Source organism: Eulemur rufifrons, chromosome 30, assembly GCF_041146395.1.
Source record: "Eulemur rufifrons isolate Redbay chromosome 30, OSU_ERuf_1, whole genome shotgun sequence".
Lineage (NCBI taxonomy): Eukaryota > Metazoa > Chordata > Mammalia > Primates > Lemuridae > Eulemur > Eulemur rufifrons.
In genome coordinates this window covers 58508274-58529076 of record NC_091012.1, presented here as the reverse complement: position 1 = coordinate 58529076, position 20803 = coordinate 58508274, and the positions used below count along the sequence as shown (strand labels likewise).

At 43.0% G+C, this 20803-nt stretch overlaps 1 protein-coding gene across 1 annotated transcript in view; it reads right to left on the bottom strand.

Annotated features, from left to right (window-relative positions):
* Positions 1-8053: 8053 nt before the first annotated feature.
* LHFPL1 (LHFPL tetraspan subfamily member 1) overlaps positions 8054-20803 on the bottom strand; it is a 35587-nt gene continuing 22837 nt past the window's right edge. Inside the window, exon 3 of the mRNA XM_069464058.1 lies at positions 8054-8235. Coding sequence (XP_069320159.1) covers positions 8054-8235 — 182 coding nt within the window. The remainder of the gene's footprint in view (positions 8236-20803) is intronic.

Below are 20803 nucleotides of genomic sequence, written 5' to 3'. Positions count from 1 at the left end.
TGGAATTGAGATTTTTTAAATGGGATATGTTAAGAACATGATTTCATTTTTATTTTTCAAAGGGACAATCTACTCTTAATACCAGCTGTTGAATTGTCTATTCTTCTCTCTCTGATTTACAATTCTATTTCTGTCATATATCAAATTTCCTTATAATCATGGGTCTGTTTCTTGATCCTCTATTCTGTTCCAGTCATCTGTTTATCCCTGTGTCAATATCACACTTATTAATTTTTATAGCTTTAAGTCTTGATATGTGAATACAAATGTGAATATGAGCATGTAAAGTTACACCAAAAAAGATCGGATATTTGTTGGAACTTTATTGAATTTATAAATTCATTTGGAGAAAACTGACATGCTTTAAGATATCAGGTCTTTCTAATAATCATGAAATCTATTTATCTCTCCTTTTTGTCTTTTCCTGTGCCCTTCAATGATGTTTTATAATTTTCTCTTCACCTTTTATAATATTGAGTCTTAGGCACTTTCTATTTTTGGTTGCAATTGTAGACTGAAATATTTTTCTTGCCCTTTTTCTCATTTAAACTAGAATGCTTCTAAAATTTTATTATTTAGTATGACATTTGCCAAAGGCTTGATATTAATAGATACCTGTTATCAGAGTAGAATGTTCCCTTTTAGTCCCAGTTTGCTAAGACATTTTTTTATGATTAATGTCTTTAGGGTGGTAGTAGTAGAGATAAGAGAAGTGGGCAGATAAAGAATATATTTTGAAAGTAGAATTGATAGGATTGGCACATGGATTGGAGGTAGGAGCCCAAGGAATGAAAGGAATCAGAGATTACTTCCAGCTTCTTGGCAGAAGCAACTGGTTGGAGGAGTGGGAGAGAAAACTAATAATTTCCTTTGACACAGGTTAAATTTGAGCCACCTGGCCATGTTTAAATTAGAGCATCATCAGCATGTAGATAAGATAACCTGGGGAGATTCTGTATACCCAGAGGAGCAATGTACCCTGGAACATCTCAACATGAAGAGGTTGAACAGAGGGAGAGGAGCCAGAAAATGATTAGAATGGCCACCTGAGGAGGTAGTGGGAAAAATCAGGAAAGTGTGGTGCCATTTATATACTAAGATAGGCATGATTACAAGGAACAGGTTTAGGGAGTAATATTTGGATCTTGCTTGTGGATTTGTACAATTTGTTAAGCCTACTAGACGTCCAAGTAGAGATGTAGCATAGATAGCCAAATATATGAGCCTGGAGTTCAGAGAAGTTTGGCCAAGATATATTAATTTGAGAGTCATAAATATTTAAGTCAGTATTTTTCAATCATGGCTGTACATTAAAATCACACAGTGACTTATAAAATGTGTGTATGACCAGGCCCTACCCTAGACCAATTAAATTAGAGCCTCTGAAAGTGGGCATTGGAATTAGCAAAGTTTTAACTCTCCAGCTCATTCTGATTTCCAATCAGAGCTGAGAGCCATTGGTATAAATCAGTGCCTCTCAAACTTTAATGCGAACAAATCATTTGAAGGTGTTAAAATGCAGATTCTGATTCAGTAGGTCTGCAGTGGGGCCCAAGATTTTAAATTTCTAATGTGCTCCCATGTAATGCTCATGCTTTTGACCATAGCTATACTTTGAGTAACAAGAATATAGATAATATTTAAAGCCATGGGATTGGATGAACTCAGCAAGGGAGTGGGTATAGACAGAGAAAAGGTGCAAGCATAGCTAGATTTTCTCTCTCAATGATTGGGAAATTGGTGCAAATACAGAGCAGGCTAATTATTAAATTTAACAAGGATTAGGGCTTTGTTGCATAAATATAGGGCAGGATGAGCAAAAGGCAAAAGAGTGGAACATTTATGCAAAAGGAATGATCATAATGATAAACTATGGACTCGAGACTGGGTAAGTAGGATGGAATCAAAAAGTTGGTAGAGTGGTAATATTAAAGAATATGAGATGAAAGGATAAGAAGTGTTGGTTAGGAGTGGGAGACTTGAAATCAGAATTTTGATGATGGTGTGTTTCTTGTTGACGTCAAGAGTGGGAGATGCAGAGGGTGGGTAGGAAAAAATATTATTGGAGTTAAGGAAGTCAAAGAACTTAGAGGACAAGAAGTTGGAAAAGTGATTCACATGGATGTAGAAGTTTCCAAAGGATGATAGAAATAAAAACAGAAGAGAAGAGAGTGAGCCAGGTGCTAAAGTCCTCAATTAATGAGGGATGACTAGGAGGTCAGCAGATGATAGCAACAATAAAGATAGGGGTGGAAAGGTCTAGTGGCCCCCAGAGATTCTGACTTGGTTGAACTGGGATAGGACAAAGGTATCAAAATTTTTTAAAAGCTTCCCAACAGATTCTAATGTCAATCAGGATTAAAAATCACTGTGTTAGAGAAAGGTTGGTAATCAACACAAATTAAAAGGAATGGGACAATTGGGTGACTAACGCCGTGTATTAATATATTGCTGGAGGTTGCGGAGGCCAACCAAAGACAGAAGATGTTGTCTTAGAAAGTTTAGTAAACTCAGAGAAGTTAAGTAACTTGCCCAAGGACACACAGCTAAGAAATGTTTGAGCCAGGATTCAAACCTTGATTTGTCCAACTTCAAAGCCTGAACTGTCTTCACTCTACCATGTTGCCTAGAAGGGCAGTATTTTAACACGGAAGATACAAAGAAATACCTTGGAAAGAAAATCAAAGTTCCCCAAACGAGATTCTAATGAGCCACAGTGGGAAAAGACACTGTTTCTCTGGAGTGATTCTGATATTTACCTTTTTATTTACCCTTTTTTATTCCCCTTGAACTTTCTACCAGCTTTGTTTCCCATCTTTAATTGCCACCACCTCTTCAGGAAGCAGAGGCACTACATTTGAAAGCAAGCCAAAATTGGGGTCCTGCCCACATGGATGCTGGCTGGCCGAGATGGCCCCTCTCCAAAGTACTGTTCTGTGGATCCTCCTTTCTGGGGAGAGAGGAAGGAGTAGGATACATCACTGCCATGAAAACCTAGCATTTTTTCTTCCCCTACCTCTGCATCCTAACATATCAGCAGCTCTGTATAATAAAAATCTAAATCATTTGTGTGCACACAAAGTGACAGTTTATTTGCTGTCAGCTTTGCAGGCTCAGTGGGGGTTCGATACATTTAGAGAAGAGATCAACCCCGAGAGAGCCTAATCTCAGAAGTAAATGAAAAAAATTGAAGCTGAAAATGCATCTCTCTACATCTGAGGGAGAGGCCAGTAATAAATATCCTTCAATTCCAGCCCCCCTCCAGCTCTGAAAATGCTCTTAAACCAAAGACACAAGGATGAGGACTCTTTGGAAGGGTCCTGCCTCCTGTCTACTAAGAAAGCTTTACTGGACCTGGTTTGAGATTGATTGTGAGTTCTAGAAATAGCACACCCTTCCCCTCAAGCCACCAAATGGGGTGCCCTTCATATTTTACAAAATGCATTCACTATTAGTTTTCTTGAAACTTCCATTTTTTCCCATCACCAGGCTGCCTTGGGACCAAATACAATCCTGAAACTACTTCATATTCGTACTTCCACAGACAGTGAATGCCAGACTCTGAAGAAAGTGTACCTAACATATTCTGAAGGGGCCAGACCCTCCCTCTTAATGCAGCTTGTTTGACAATTTATAAAGCCTCTGCTTCTGAGAAGCTTTCTTGTTCCCTCATCCTCCCAGGGTTTTCCCTCATCCAACCAAAACCTCGTATTGCCACCTACTCTTGCAGAAGCCAGAACTCCTTTCCCAGAGGCCAGAGCCTTTCCTTCTTGATTCGGGGCACATGCTCCTGCAAAACAGAACACACTGCCTGGAAGTCACCAGCAGCTGTAAGTGAATAGAGGCAGCTACTCCCCTGGGGAACAGGGATAATGAGGGGTGACATTAGAGAAAGATGTGAATGACTTAACACTTGCCATCCCGGATGTAGAAGTTTCGACCTTCTAGACCCAAAGACATGCCAATTGGGCAGTTTCTGTCCATCTGAAATTCTTTCTAAAAGGAGTGTCCTACTAAATGGTGCCTTAAGAAACACACAATTGACTGTGAGCCCAGATGATTTGCCTCCTATCTCTCACCCTATCTCCAAGATCTAAGTGATTCCAGGGTCAGAAAGGACCCATAGTTAGGCACTCAGCCTGCATGCACAGGCGAGGAGCATGACAGCCAGCCAGGCATGGGACAAACTGCAGAGCCTCTGAGGTCCTTGCTTTACTCATTCAGCCCTCTACCTGACAACAGCAGTCAGAGAAGCAGACTCAGCTTCTATGACTCTGCTCCAGACCATGGGGGAAAGAACCTAGGCTAGTCAGACATTTATGCAAAAATAAGGTTTGGCAGGAAAGAAACCAGACACAGGCAGGGAGGAATTTAAATTCAAATTGAACTTGGGGCTAGATCCCTCTTTGAATATAAGCCCCTGAAGACCTGGTTTCTTCACAGAAAAAGAAATCCCTTTTAAATCTGGTCCCCTATCCCTAGAAAAGAGGAGGAAGCATTCTGCCTCATTCCTACCTAAAATTACTTTCTACAAGGTGACGATTTTAAGTGTTCTTTCAAATTAACCCTTTTCTTCTCTGTCTCCTATCCAGGGTCCAACTACTTCACAGTGTGTGTAGGAATCGGGCCACAGAGGGCAACAAAGCATATACTTCTTGGGAAGCACAGTATAAGGCAATGGTAGCATCTGGTGGCTAAGAACACTCACTGAGCTGTTATTTTCCATTTGTTCCTCACACCCCCAAGCTCCATTCTCTGCCCTTCCCTGCCACGCTTTGTGCCAAAGGAGGCTGACCTCAATGGACTGTGGCCAACAGGCTTCTTTGGCAGCTGGCGTCTGGCTGGGTCTGGCTAATGGTGGGCACAGAAAGCAGGAAGACAGTGAGATACGGAATTTTATTCCCCTGTCTCCCTCCATACAGTGTTGCATTTCGGCAGAGACTACATTGTGCTACCTAAAGCCACAGCTCCTGTCAGGCAGCCCCTCTCACACAGCTACAGTTCCCACTGGGTTCCAATAATGCCATTGCTTCCCCTTGTCCCTTCAGTCTTAGGGTGATAACAGGTCCTCACTGCTCATAGTCTTTCTGTGCCTCACCACCACTTGTAAGCTCCCTTAACCCTGCACAAACCACCATAAATAATCTCTTCATTAAGCTTGTCTCAGCTAAACTCCTTGAGTATACCATCTGCTTCCTGCTGTGACTCTGACTTACATATTCACTTCCGCAAATTCTATCCCACATAATTCCAGAAGGTTCCCTACCTTGAGAAGAGAGATCACCGGATCCAACTGTCTTTTCTAAAGAGTGATCTGCTTTTCCCAAATATTTAACATATTCTTCATACACTGGGTTCTCCTAAATTAAGGTTGCATTACTGTGTCTACACAATAAAAATGAAGTTTAAGCCAGTTCCATTTATGTTTTAGCTGTTTTTAATCATCTTTCTTAAAGAAAGGGGATGCTGCAAAACCCATTACATTGTCTCCATCCCAGTGAGTTACGTTTCAACTTGACTTACCTTAAACACTTAACCCAGTTCCATGAGGGAGATAATACTTGATATGAATTCAATCACCAGTTCCCTACTATCTATTATTCTGCTTGTATTTGTCATCTTGGTGAGAGGAATCACCCACATACCAGGGTGGTTGTCCCAAATTTTTCACTAGCCCTCGCCTACACATATCCATTAGACATTAAATCCTATGGACTCTGGCTGGGTACAGTTGCTCATGCCTATAATACTAGCATTTTGGGAGGCCAAGGCAGGGGGATTGCTTCAGTTTAGGAGCTCAAGATCAACCTGAGCAAGAGTGAGACCCCATCTCTATAACAAATAGAAAAATCAGCCAGGTGTGGTGGTGGTGGTGTGTGCCTGTAGTCCTAGCTACTTGGGAGGCTGAGGCAGGAGGATCACTTGAGCCCAGGAGTTTGAAGTTGCAGTGAGCTATGATGATGCTATTGCATTCTAGCCCAGGCAACAGAGAGAGACCATGTCTCAAAAAAAAAAAAAAAAAAAAAAATCCTGTGGAATCTACTTCCTAAGTATCTTCTTTCAAATTCTCCCATTTGTTCCAGCCTCACAGTTACTACTTTACTTCAGGACCTGATCTTTTCACACCTAGATTATCGAAATATCTCTAATTCTCTCCCTATTCTCATTCATTCTCCCCACATTAGCCAAACTGATCTTTGAAAAAACACAAATGTATTTGTGTCACTTTTCTTTCAATGACCCACCTTTAGGATAAAATCCAAACAACTTATTCTGGCATAGAAGGTCCCACAGAATCTGGCTACTGCTTCCCTTTTCAGCTTCAGCTTTTGCCACCTCCCTTTTTACACTTCTTGTCTAGTGCACTCTTTACCTTCACTGACTGCACTACTACTCTTCATCTCTCTCTCCCATCTTAGGTAGCATCTTTGCTAGGAAGTTTTCCCACAAATCCCTTCACTCTTAAGTTGGTTTAATGACTTTTCTATGATCCTTTAGCCCCCTTTCTTCACTTTTGTAGCACTTAACACAGTGGCAATTATTTATCGACATGTCTCTCAATACCTTCCCCCTATCCCTTTCAGGGTGAGAAACTGTGTCTTCATCCTTTTATCCCCTGGACTTAACACAGAATGTGGCATATAGGAAGATACTCAAGAAGCGTTTTCTAAATGAGTGACTAAATGAGTGAATGAGTATGTGTTTGAATTCACTTACCTACATAAGATCGATATAAGAATCTGACCCTTCCTGGGATGGCATATAGCTCATAAAGCTATTTTTTCCCCATTTCTCTCCCTCCAGGTAAGGCTATACCCAAACCATGCTGGAATGATTAAGAATAGAAGCAGATGAGCTGGCCTTTTGAGTTACAGGCCCTCCCCAGTCCCTAAAGCTGTAGTTATAGAACCATAGAGCTGGCCTGAATTAACCGAGGGGAAGAGTGAGACAAATTCTGCCCCTAGGAGACACCAAGTTCTTCTACACCATCCATCAGCCTTGAGCACAGATGTGATGGAGGCCAGGCCTAAAAATACATCAGCCCTAGGTGACATCAGGAATGTGTTATTTCATGTCTAACTAACCCCAGATGGAGGAGAGATCATTTGATGAGCAGTTTTTGAAACAGGCAGGGAAATTTGTATCATACTAGGAGTGACTATAGGGGCAAAAGGACACTATGGATTTCCTACTCAATAAAAATGAACTCTGATAGAAATTTCAATAAGGTTCCAGCAGAAACATCCTTGTCATCATCGCTGTGAATTCATATTTATTGAATGCCCAACAAATTCTAGTCTCTTCTCAGAACATTTGATGAACACCATTATGTATCTCTAAAGGACTAGAAAATACTTGCTAGTATAGTTTTTTGCCAGTTACCCAGTCAGAACAAAAAATGAACTCCCATAAATATTCCAAACTATAATGAGGAATGGGCTCCAGGTGATATGCAAGCATCCTTGATTAATATTTTCCCCACTGGGAGTCACCCTCCCACAACCGGGAAGGAAGAAAAGCAGGAGGAGAAAAAAGGAAGAGTCAAGGTATAGTTCTGAGAAAGTCACAAAAATTTGAGCAGTGGTACTCCAGAGATGTTGAGGGGTGGTAATAAATACCAGGGGAAGGGCTGTATGAATGGGATGGTAGGAGCTAGCTCTGTCCATCTCCTGGTCTCTCCCTGCATGACTATTCTTATCTAGCCTTCAAGCTTTGGAGTAAGTGGTAGATAGGAGCTGTAGAACTCTCAAGAGCTGCTTGCTTTCAAGCAAGGATCTTCTTATTTTGCATAAAGGAGCACTTTGAAACTTGGAGGTTAGTGGGTATTTGCCAGTGGGTAAGCGTTTCAGAAATCATTGTTCTAAATGAATTTTGTAAATAGCCACTGACCCACTGGCTTAAGGGAAAGTGAAAATGAATGACAGGTGGGTTAAAATCATGTACACACTAGGCTACACGGCTGGCATTTGGGTGATAACTGATATAGTCTTCGTACCTCTTTTGGGGCTTCCATCCCTCCCCTTTCCCACCCTCTGCAATCTTCTTTCAAAGCTCAAGGTTTGAGGCAGTGGTCAAGCTCCATGGCGTAAGAATTGGTGTTCCTCATTATGCTCTCCGCCAACATGACAGGCTTGGGGTTTCTTCCAGCAAAACAAGAAAGCCAAGTGCAGATCAACATGGCAGCAGCTGCCCCACCTCCAGCACAGTAATAGGCCCAGCCAAGCCGACAGGTACCTGTGGAAACAGAGAAAACAGAGACATAAGGATCGGTTGTCTTCTCATACATTCTCCTTGGTAACAAATGATAGAAGTGATTTCTGAAAGTATAGTCTTCATAAAATTCTCTTTGGGATGTTATGATTAGGGTGAGAATAGTAAACAGTGAATGCAACTGAGCTTCCTATTTCCTATTTTCCTCCTTTGCTGACTGCTGGTCTTTGCTTTAAAAAAAAGGTTATAAGATTTTATTTTCCTGTTAGAGTAGGAACCTGAGGGTGGTGTGGGTGGTGATGGTGTGGTTATGCTAATGGCAATGATGACAAGAATGACTTGATCAGGTGTCAAGCCTTATGCTAAGTTTTTTACACATATATCTCATCAATCATTACAGTAACTATATGAAATAGGTACTCTTATTATCTCTGTTTTACAAAAGAGGAGGCAACTGAGGCACAGGTTAAGTTAATTATGAAAAAAATCACACAGCTATAAAGTGGTAGAGATAAAGGAGAGGACAGAGGGGATGCAGCTCAGTTGTGGATCATAGAGAGAAGTGCCAGCCAGGAACCTCATGGAGGAAAATCACGAGAAAGAAAAGGAAGAGAATAAAGGGAAAAATATATCAGCAAGAATCAAACCTAGAGAGACTGGAGCCCAGTGAAAGGATAAGAGAGAATCCCTCTCCCCCCACACACTCCTTTGGTGATCAGCAGGCTACCAAGTTGCTTGGAGGCTTTTCCACCTCCACGAGCCCAAGCACTGTGGCAACCATGGAATTGTGGGGAGAACTGGCATGCTCATAGAGCTTGGACATTCTGTGGCAGGCTCCCCTCCTAGGAGGGTGACCTGAGAAGCCAGAGAGCCAGCTTTCTTCCATTCCTAGTTCCTACCGTTATCCTGCCCCACCCCTCCCCTGCCCACTGCAACCAGGAGAGCAGTCTGAGCCTAGCAGTTGGTAAGTGCCATCCCCAGCTGGTGTGTCCTCCAGTCTGAGGGTTCCACAGAGAGTGAGGCCCATGCATTCCCCCTTGAGGACCTGCAGTGGGCCTGGGGTGCCCGATCTGGGAGCTCCCTGCCAGCTGGTGATCCGTGGAGATGCACAGTCTGGGTCAGATATTCAGGCAAGATCCAGTGCCCTCCAGACTGGAGCAGGTTGCTGTGGGACACAAGGGGGAGGTTTGGGAGTTGGACTTGGGAAGCAAGAGAGTCCATATGGACAGCACTGGTGAGAGAAAACTGTGGGGGTCCGAGATGCAGTGATCTGGGAGAGTGCCCATCCCCCCTTAGGAAAACTGCATTGTTGAACTAAGGCAGGTCCTTCAGGTCTTGGGGCGGGGGAAGATCCCAGTCTGGGTGCCATAGCAACCAAGCGCCAGTGCCACTGTGCCTGGATTGGAGGGGATTTGCCGCCCCTCCCCCATGCCCAGCCCTCCAGATCTGGAGAACCTGCCTTGATTCTCCCCCTAGCAGCTTTCCCTAGAGACTGGGGAAGTAAACTTGGTGACCTGCTGAGGCTCAAAGCAGCACTGTTGGACTAGGGTGGGTCCTCTGGTGGGGAAGATTCCAGCCCATGGTGCCATAGCAACCAAGCACAGTGCCCAGCTTGTTGGAGATTTGCAGCCCCTCTCCCTCAACCAGCCCTCCTGATCTGGAGAACCTGCCTTGACTCTCCTCCCAGCAGCTCCCCCTATTCACCAGGAAAACAACTTCTGAGCCCTGCCGAGGCTTTGCAAAGGCTCCCAGGTTCACACAACCTAACCATGCCCAGCCTTGCTCTTCCACCCACTTCTGCTGTGGTGGGGTCCAAGCAACCCCCTGGGAACTACAGGGCCTCTCCCAAAGCCTGGGAATTCATGTGCTCCACCTTAAGGACTAGAGCTTATCACAGGCACCAAAAAAAAAAAAAAAAAAAAAAAGTCTTGGCAGCTGGCTTTCTCCAGCAAGCATCAACTACTGATGGTGAGAACAACTTGATAGCTCATTACTGTGTCTACCAACTCAAAGAAGGCATGGCTGATTCTTACAAGTATCAACTGCTATCTTGAAGATTAAGCTGGGGGTCCCAATACAATTCATGCTGCTAGGAAGAGGTAAAGACAGTGGGATAGAGGCAACCTGAGGGGACACTGTTTTTTAAGAGAGAAACAAAAGTTACAGGTAGCTCGATCTGTGAGGGGTCTCCCTCTTCCACTGCAGATCTCTGGCTGATTGAGGAGCTGCTCAGCATCTGTGCAGAGACATTCCACTGGAGGGTAGGTGCAGCAGAGATCTCGTGCCTGCCAATCCCAGATTTCTGCAACTGACGACATCTTGATCATCCTGGTGCATAGAGCCAGGTCTGCTCAGGATCCAGCCATTCAGCAGTAACCTTTGCATCACCCCAGCCAGGCTGGGGAGGGAAGAGAAGCTCCCCCGTGTAGTGCCTGGTGACCGAGAGCCAAGCATGATTCTGCTCTGGCGTGGAAGCTGAAGAGAGGAGGAGCCTGAGGCACCACTTGAGAAGCCTGAGGTGACTACCTCAGTAGGTCCTAGGAGTTGGGGAAGAACCTCAGCCAACCAGAAGCTCCGGCCCACCTACGTGGACCCTGGGCCACTGAGACAAACCCCTGCCTGAATGACTGGCCATCAGCAATCCCCACACTGGTGGAACAGCCCCCTATATGGATGGTTTTGCCTCCAAAATAACCAGAGCCAGCCCTGAAGCTCTTGCTGTGCCCAAGTCTGAGGTTCTGGTCTTGTAGCTCCTGGGTCCCTGCTGGGGACTCCAGAGTGGTGACTGGTCCCCAAGACCACACAACTGAATACCCACCACTAACGTTGGGCTGGCAGAGCCTCCCTAAGGTCAAACAGTTCACTTAGGATCCCCCAACCCTGAGCAGTCATCACTCCTGGACTTAGTTTGCGAGAGTCCCAGCAAAGAAGAACAGGTGCCCAGCAATCCTATCAACCCAGAGCTGAGAGAAGAGGAGCCAGATGAGAAGAAACCAGCAAAAGAACACTGGCAACATGAAAAAGCAAAATAGTTCAACACCCCCAAGGGAACATAATGGAGCTACAGTAGTGGACCCTGCCCACAAGGAAATTTCTGAAATGATAGAAGTGGAATTCAGAATATGGATGGCAAAAAAGATAAATGGAATTGAATAGAAAGTTGAAAACCAACAAAAAGGAGCCCCCCAAAATTTCAGGAAACCAATGAAGAAAATGAAAAAGTCAGTAGAGAAACAACATGAGAAACGAAATAATTGAACTTAAAGAAATGAAAGAGTCATTTAGGGGATTTCAAAATGCAGTAGAAAGCTTTAACAATAGGCTAAACCAAGGAAAATAAAGAATCTCAGAGCTTGAAGATGAGGCTCTCAAGATAACTCAGTCATTCAAAGAGGCAGAGAAGAGTATAAAAAAGTCCAAGCAATCATTGAGAGAGATATGGGACTATAAGAACTAACATTTGAATTATAGATATCCTTGAGGGAGAAGAAGAAAGAGTTAAAAGCATAGAAAATCTATTTGAGGAAATTATTGAGGAAAACTTCCCGGGTATCACCAGAATTTTAGACATAAAGATACAAGATGGACATCAAACACCAGAAAGATTCATAGTAAATATGTCATCTTCAAGACACATAATAATCAACCTGGCTAAAGTCAAAATGAAGGAGAAAAATCTGTAAGCAGCAAGATGAAAGCATAAGATAACCTACAAAGGAAAATCTATCAGGCTAACTGCAGAATTCTCAGTGGAAACCTTACAAGCCAAAAGGGCTTGGGGCCCCATCTTCAACTGACTTACACAGAACAACTACCAGCCAGAATTTTGCATCCTGCAAAACTAAGTTTCATAATAGACAGAGAAATTAAGTCTTTTCCAGACAAGCAAACACTGAGGGAATTTGCCATGACCAAACCTGCTCTGCATGATGTATTCAGAACAGCACTATACACAAACCAGCACAACAGATACCCACCAGTATAAATTCACCTAAAAAAACAAACCCCCAAACTTGCAATCCTATAAAACAATAGAACAAGAGATAAAACAAAGCAATGAGTTTCTACCCAACATGATGAACAGACGAACATCCCACATATCAATGCCATCAATTAATGTGAATGGACTGAATGCTCCTGTCAAAAGACATAGGCTGGCTGAATGGATGAAAGAACACAACCAAAGTATCTGCTGTCTCCAGGAAATACATCTAAACCACATGGACTCAACGTGAAAGGATGGAAAAAAATATTCCATGCAAATAGAAACCAAAAAAGAGCCGGTGTAGCCATCTTCATATCAGATAAAATTCATGTTAAGCCAACAAAGGTAAAGAAAAACAAAGAGAGTTATTATATAATGGTAAAGGGAGCTATCCAATAAGAAGACACAACAATCCTAAACATATATGCACCCAACACAGGAGCTCCCAGATACATAAAGCAAATCTTATTAGAGCTAAGCAAAGAAATAAACAGCACCACTGTAATCACCAGGGACCTCAACAACCCACTGTCAGAGCATTCCCTGATTTACTTCAGTGGACTCAATTCATCTCAACCAAGTAGTCCTCCAGGAACTCATGTGTATACTCCATACACAGCTGTACCTGTTGGGCAAAACATTGAGAGGAACACTTGCATTTCACGTATTTTTTATCTGCCCTCTCACCCCTTCCAGGTTGTTGGCTCAACAGTCCAGATGCATTTGTTTTTTCTTGATAATGCTTCACATGCTCTCCACAGTGGGTAGAATTTCAGTATGTGTGATTTAGCCTAATTACTTCAAAGCTGGGTACACTTGCACTTTCAACCCTCAACACCCAAAACTATGGCTTAAATTTTGAAAGTTTTGAATTAAAGTTTCAAAATCTGCTAATGTAGTGCTCTGCTTCTGGAATGTGCCAAGGTTTTTTTCCACCATAAGGCCTATGCACATTCTGTTCCCTTTGCCTAAAATGCTTACTGCATGTGCCCATATACACATACACTTCTCAGCACTCTCTTTGTTTAATCAATGTTCAATTATCCTTCAGGGCTCAGCTCAATCACTAATTCCTCATTGAAACATTTTCTGATCTCCCTAAGTCAAGTTTCCTCATCAGAGGCTCTTATAATACCATGTATTCTCCCTTCTATACTTGAATGGATGAATAGGTCCCTTATCTCTCTCATGACAAATGTCAAGTGTTAGTCCTTCAGAAGACTAATAGACCTGGGCAGTCTTAGAACTTCCTGAACTCCTGTGGCCCCAACCAAAATCATGGTAAAGCTGGACTACAACGGCTATGAAAATAATGCAAGCCTCAGAGAAAGGGGGCAGATTTGAAAGAGAATTCTCCCTAGAGAAAGGAATCCAACTACCACCAACATGGCCTCAACATGAACAACAATGGTGGACTACGGGGAGAGTAAACTGAGGCAAGCAGCCAATAGATCTGTATCTCCTTCCTGGTTGTACCTCCTTCTAGAAACACACACACACACACACACACACACACACAAATATTTACTCAGAGTAGGAGGTTTTATACAATGCTTTGGGATTCACAGAGTGAAAACTCTGGAGACTTGCAAACCTTCAACCTCTGCTATCATTGGGAGGAAGATGGCAGACTTCATTGTACCCACTTCACAGACTGGAATATGAGGCTCAAGTGATAGCCCTAGGAATTCTCTCAGAAGCAGAGAGGTAGAGGCAAGGATCCAGACCAAGTCTCTTTACTTCCAATCCATTGCTCTGCCCTCTACTTGTTTTCTCATCCCCTTGAAAACCGTTTTCCTCTTACAGGACCCTTGACTTGTAAGCCCTAAAGAGGGGGCTCCTAGATAAATTTGTAATAGACTCACCTGAGCTTCTCCTCTAGCCCCCTCCAACCAAAATCTCCTGCCCTCACATGGCAGAGTAGACAGGAGCTAGCTCTGGGCGAGCCCACTGTTGAGCAACTTCATCTTCCCCAGCTTATTTCCAATCTACTCTAGACAAAGCATCAGAAGTCTCACTCTGTTTATTCAGCTTCCTGTCAAGTCATCTCCTTATTCGAGTAGCAGGGATATTTCTATTAGGTACATGCAGTCTGGGACTATGGAAAGACTTGTTTCTTCAAATAAAAGGAATAAATGCATAGTTTGCCATTACCTCAAAGCACTAGGTAGGAAGAAAGCTGACAGAGTGGGCAGCTTCAGAGTGAAGAGCTGGCTAACAAGGCCACAGTAAACCCTACTGAAGTCAGAACCAGGTATTACCAGGCTAGAAAGCCACACCAAAGTACTCCTATTGCTACCCTAAGCATATTGTAGACCACTGAACAGCATGTAAGCCCCAGGCTCTTGCCATACAGGAAACTAAAGAGAAACGGAAGAAATGTATCTTTTATCCAACCCCCTCCCCACAACCTTACCTGTTATCTGCCTGAGGGAACAGAGAGCTTGTTATCACTGGTGTTACAAAAAGAAAAAGAAAAAGATGATCTTTTAAGAACTACCTATCCACTTGGAGAGCCACTGTCAGTACTGAGATACTCCACAGAAAGCTTGAACACTGGTCTGCTGGCCTACAGAGGGAACCTTCTGGAAAGGGTGCAAAAGTAGGAAGCAGTGGCAATGAGCTGCCACCCTGTGCTTCCAGTCACTTTTTAGAGAAGTCCCATCACCCATCACCTGTCCTTAAATCCTGTTCTTTGAAGTACTATTGATCCTTATATTCATCTGACAAATATACATTGAATACCTACTAAGTGCTAGGCATTTTGTGAGACTGGCGCGCTGCCTACTGCGCTAAGGAGGCAACTCGTGCTAGGCATTTTGAATACACAAACTCACATGATTTTCATAGCAGCCATGATTATTTTCATTTACAGCTGAACGAACTGAGTTTCAGAAAGGTAAATGACTTGGCCAACTTGCAAGTGTCAGAGTTGATATTTGACTGCCAGGCTTAATTCAAAGTCCATGATCATCCATTTCAACCATGCCAGGAGAATAAAGCCAAGGATACAAATTACTACGGTCCAAGTTTTGTGGGAATGTACAATGTCTTTAACTAATCACTTCACCTTTCTGGACCTCAGTTTCCTTTTGTTAAGTGAAAAGAATTTTACTGAAGAGATTTCTAAAAACTTCCAATTTAAATTTTTCCATTGTACTATGAATGTAATAAGAGATATATAAGTAAAATACTATAGGAACATCTAGGGAAAGAGGAAGTATTTGCAGCTGGGAGAATTCAGACTCACATAAAACTTTATAGAGGAGACATTTCAACTCAGCTTTAATAGTGGGAAGTGGGCATTCTAGGCATAGGAGTGGTTGGTGTGAGCAAAATTAGATGAGTGAGAAAGCAGATGACATGCTTCAGAGGCAGCATAACATTCAGAATTGTTTCAAAAAAGGAGCTATAGTTGGCAAAATAAGCTGAATCTGCATCAGGAGAGGCCATGAAATCTGTCATCTTTCCCACAAGCTATAGGGAACAATGGAAGGCCAGGGAATGATATGCTGGAGCAACGTTTCTCAACCTTGGCATATTGACATTTTTGGTCAGAAAATTTTTTGTTGTGTATATATGGAGGGGTTGTCCTGTGTACAGTAGCACCCTGGCCTCTACCCACTAGATGTCCACAGCAACTTATTCCTCCTCCCTACCAAGTTGTGAAAACCAAAAATGTCAGCACACATTGCCAAATGGCCCCAGGGGGTGGGGAGAGGTTTTTTCCCACTGAGAACCACTATGTTAGAGGTATGGTTTGAAAAGATTAACCTGAAAGCTCTGTATAAAAGGGATTGGAGACACATGGAGGATATAGGCAGAGTTAACCAGAGGCCAGGGATGCTGCTACACATTCAGCAATACATAAAAACCCTACAACAAAAACGATCTGGCCAAAAATGTCAACATTGCTGAAGTTGAGCAACCCTCATCTAGACAAACACTAGATATTTATACTTTAAATTCCCTTCAAAATGAATCCTGATGGCTGAAAGATTAGCCTAACAGAATGTAATTTCCTCCCTTATGAATGGCAATGCACGGTTCCTTCTTGACTTGGGAAGCAGACAGAGACCAAGGCATGGTCAGCCTTGAGCATTCTGGTATGTTACCCCTGGAAAACTGGGGGAGGTCAAGGAGAGAGATCTCACAAGGTATTGATGTGGAAGTACTGATCTCCTGGGAATCAGGAGACTGGAGTCATTGAAGAAATCTTTTCACCCCACTGGATCTCAGCTCTCTCATTCTTAAGACAGGGGAATATAATTAAGTACCTGCCTAAAGACAGAGCACTAAGACCAGGTGAGTTCTGGAAGTCCCTTGAGGAACAGCCAGGCTCACCGCTGCCCTGCCTTCAGAATGCACTGACTCTGAGCCTCCACACTAGAATTGTTCAAAAGCCTGTGTCTTCAGAAAAATACTGCAGGGAGCTTGCATCACACCTAGAAATTTTCTCCATATCCATGTATGGGTGACTGTGAAGAGAAAGATTGGGTGGCAGGATGGGAGGAGAAAAGAGGTTCTAACTGCAAATTATCTTTATGCAAAGCTTCTGGATGAGCCCTGAGATAAGCCTGGCTTTTTGGTGTGCTCTTCTATATCATTTCTAACACCCTATCTGTGAGTCACTCTATCCCAGTGTTGAATTTGCTGTGACAGGATCTCTCATAAAAGTTATTAAATCATCACTCAGCAGTGGGCCTGACATTTAAATCAAGCACGTTGCTTTTATTCCAAGTTGCAAATCAAATTGGTTTAGAGTTTGACTCTGTTTCCTTTGATTCAGCATTAAGTTATGTTTTACAGCTCTAGTGTTTAGAGAAAAATTGTCACTGGCTGTCACTTAAACTTACTGCCTTCCCTAGAGCCCTAGTCCTATGCCTTTCAGGGACATGGTATTTGGCCAGCTGTCAATGGGTCATGATGAGCTCCTGGGAGGAGTTAGCCCCAAACCAGTGTTTGTGGTGGGGCCTAACATTGGTGTGGGCATCAAAGTTAGGAATCAGAGTAGGACAGAATCTTAGAGAAAGGTTTCCCTTTCAGGGGGCATGTTCAGAATGCTAGCTTAGAAGGCAAGAACACTGGAGAACTAATCCAAAGAAAGGAGTACTCCTTGGAGGGAGAAGGAAACAATGTTGAAAAGAAAAAAAAACATAAAAAAGAGAGTGAGGTAAGTCTTTCCTTTGAGTTCCTTGAGTCTTCTAATGGAATTCCTGGCCCTTAAAAGATTGGAGAAAAAGTCAGGGAAGCAGGGATATAGCAAGCATATAATGACAACTAACACCTCCAAAACTGACTAGGGCTAGATGAAATGTAATGGAACTTTCAAATAGATGAAGATTTAATTTGAGAAAAGTAGGCCAGGTGCAGTGGCTCACACTTATAATCCTAGCACTCTGGGAGGCTGAGGTGGGAGAATTGCTTGAGCTAGGGAGTTCAAGACCAGCCTGAGCAAGAGCAAGACCCCATCTCTACCAAAAATAGAAAAAATTAGTCAGGCGTGGTGATGAGTGCCTGTAGTCCCAGCTACTCAGGAGGCTGAGGCAGGAGGATCGCTTGAGCCCAGGAATTTGAGGTTGCTGTGAGCTAGGCTGATGCCATGGCACTCTAGCCTAGGCAACAGAGCAAGATTCTGTCTTGAATAAATAAATAAATACAATTTGACACAAGTATTGCCAAAAGTCAAGTTCTGAGAGCTGTTACTCTAGAACAAAAACCTGCTTGTGACCCAGGATCAGTGATAAAGTAGCAAAAAGTCCTGGCTATTGGTGTGGTAGGGGAGAGGCTGATGGAGATGGTGGTGGAATAAGAATTATGAAGTAGTTTGGAGCTTTGGGGTGAGGCAGGAAGGGATAAAGCTGTTTAGAGAATGTGAGTAGTTCAGAGATGTAGAGAAGGGGCTGTATTCCTCTACAAAGATGAGATCCAAATTCTAGGAATTCCTGGAGTCATAAAATGGGGGGTGTGTTTCAGGTATGGTGCAAAGAGAACAATATTGACATGTTTTTCATCTAATATACTCCAACAACAAGGAAATTTGACAAGACACTGCTCTGGCATTAGATATACATGATAAGAGAAGGAGTGATCACCAAGGATGAAGGAGGACCTACAATGGGAACCTGCACATCATCCTCAACCTCACTCCCCAGTGCAGAAGAACAGGACAGATATGCAGGGAAATCTGTTTGGGAGCCATCTAGGGGCCTTCATAGCCTTCACAACTTTTTTCATATCAAGCCAGGCTGCCTATACTGGCCCTGAGGACAAGACCCTCAGCTACAGAGAGACATTTAGGAATTCTTAAGAATTTGATAGGGAGTGAGGTAAAGGAGTAGAGAGAGATCAGAGAAGAGAAAGAGACTAAAGGAGGGTCAGTGGGGTAGATGGAAGATTAAAACACTAGAGATCATGGCATATGGGGACTGATGGGTGGGAGGAATTGAACTCTTTACCAGACCTCTTCTTAGTGAGGGTGTTAATTTTTCCAAAGTAGACCCAGCTCAGGAAAGCTAGCTGTTCTTTCCATCACTGTGACGCCATCTAAATTAATGAAATTAGGCAACAACTGTCTCTCAAACTGCTGTTAGGTGTGCGTGGTGGGGTAAAGGAGAGGAAGGGTTGCTATTAGCTGACTCAGCATATCTTTGCCATGGGGATCTTAATTTTGTGTTGGCAGGAGCAGCAGGGTTTTGGAAGGAGCTGGTGGTCCCATCTGTTCAGAGAGATACTGTTGACTATAGGGTCTCCATAGGTAGCAACATAAAAACATTTTCAATGCAGCCAAACTAAACGAGCAGAGAACTTTCCCTGCTAGGTTCAGCAAACACAGATGAATAATCTTCAAAGATAAAGCAAAGCCACGAATTCGAGAGCAATTTCCAAACACCCTACCACCTCCACCACGCCCCCCAGTAAAAAGACAGCCAAAGCTATGAGAAAAGCTCTCTTCTCACTCTCTAAGCTGGGTGTGAGTGTCAACAGCAGCCCAGATTGGAGGGCCAGAACCTACTAAAGGTTCCAGAAGCCTGCCAGGCTCCCTTGCCAGAGAAGAAGAAAAGAAAAACCTCTGAAAACTTCAGTTGTTCAGGTTAACATGTCATTGCTAATAGCCACTGACTATTTGACCCAAGACATTCTGTGTTTTCAACTTCATGGTCCAACCCAGTGTTCTTAAAGGGTAAAGGAAGACCAGGGCACTTGCTAGAAAGTCAGGGTAGTACTCAATGAAGAGCCAAGTCCTCATGATGACAGAAATATCCCAATTTAGCTGATTCTTCCCTTGTCTCTCACACATTTCTGCCAAGCCAATTGAGTTCTTCTATTGAAACCTTCCTCATCACTATTGAGCATTAGCTTCTGACATTTCCTCATGTTTTGCCAGCCTCTATTTCTTAGCTACTTTGCTCATCTTTTTCTTCAATGGGGGGAACCATGTCTCAGGCCAAGTTAAATTGTGATTCTGGGTCTTTCTACATATTTACCCTCACCTGCCTCTGAAAAAACTTCTGTGTCACCTTGTGTTGCCTTTTGTACAGCCCATCAGCTACATTTGGAGCAGCTTCATAGAAGAGCTTTGGGCACTCTCCCCAAGTTGATAGGTCAAAACCCTGCTAACCAAATATTGGACCTCTTTGATTCAGCATGAGCTCTCTAGGACACTTGGGCTCTAAGAAATTGGCACCTCTCCTCTAACATCTGCTCAGTAGCCCTCTGCTTGCTTCCACTTGAACTTTCTCAGCTGATTAAGTTAGTAACTGGAATAGTAATAGATAATATTGGTCAAATGCTTCCACATGCCAGGCACTATAGTAAGCTCTTTAAAAAAGTATTCCAAGATAGGTAAAATCAACAAACTAGATGAGTGAAAGGGAGCCAGAGGCAGAAGTAGGACAAATAAACAAACTATTAGTATGATAAGTGCTACAATGTAGAATGCTTTAAGGATACAGATGAGGGGCATCAAATCCAGTTGAAAAGGGGCAGGACGTATTTAAGTAAGAGTAAGAAGTAAGCTAGGTAAGGAAGGGGGAAGGGTATTTCTAGCAAAGGTAGTAACACATGCAAAATTTCAAAGGTGTGAAGGAACATGGTATTTTCAGGGTGGCTGGGCAAGAGAAGGTAGAGTGATAATGGAAGTGATGGCCAGAGTTCCTATAGACTTTGCTAAAGAGTCTGGACTTTATCTTGAAGGCAATGGAGAACCATTGCTAAATAAGGAGAATGACATCAGATTTGCATCTTAGAAATGTCACTCTGATCCCACAATGGGAGACAGATCAAGGGCATGGTGTGCAGCGTCTTTGGGGAATAGAGGGAAAGTCAGGGGCTGTTTTCAGTAATCTAGATGAGAACTGATATTAAGGGAAAGAAGATAGATTCTAGATTTCTCACTATGTCCCTTAACATCACAACAGTATTTACTCCTTCTGACAATACCACACATTTGGGATTGACTTCATTATGGCTATATTTGTCAGACATATCATGTCTCCTCAAATAAACTACAAGCTCCTTGAAGACTATTTCCTTGCATTTTTGCAGTGCCTTATTCAGCATCTTGCATACAGTAAATGTCCAGAATATGTTTATTGAGTGACTGTG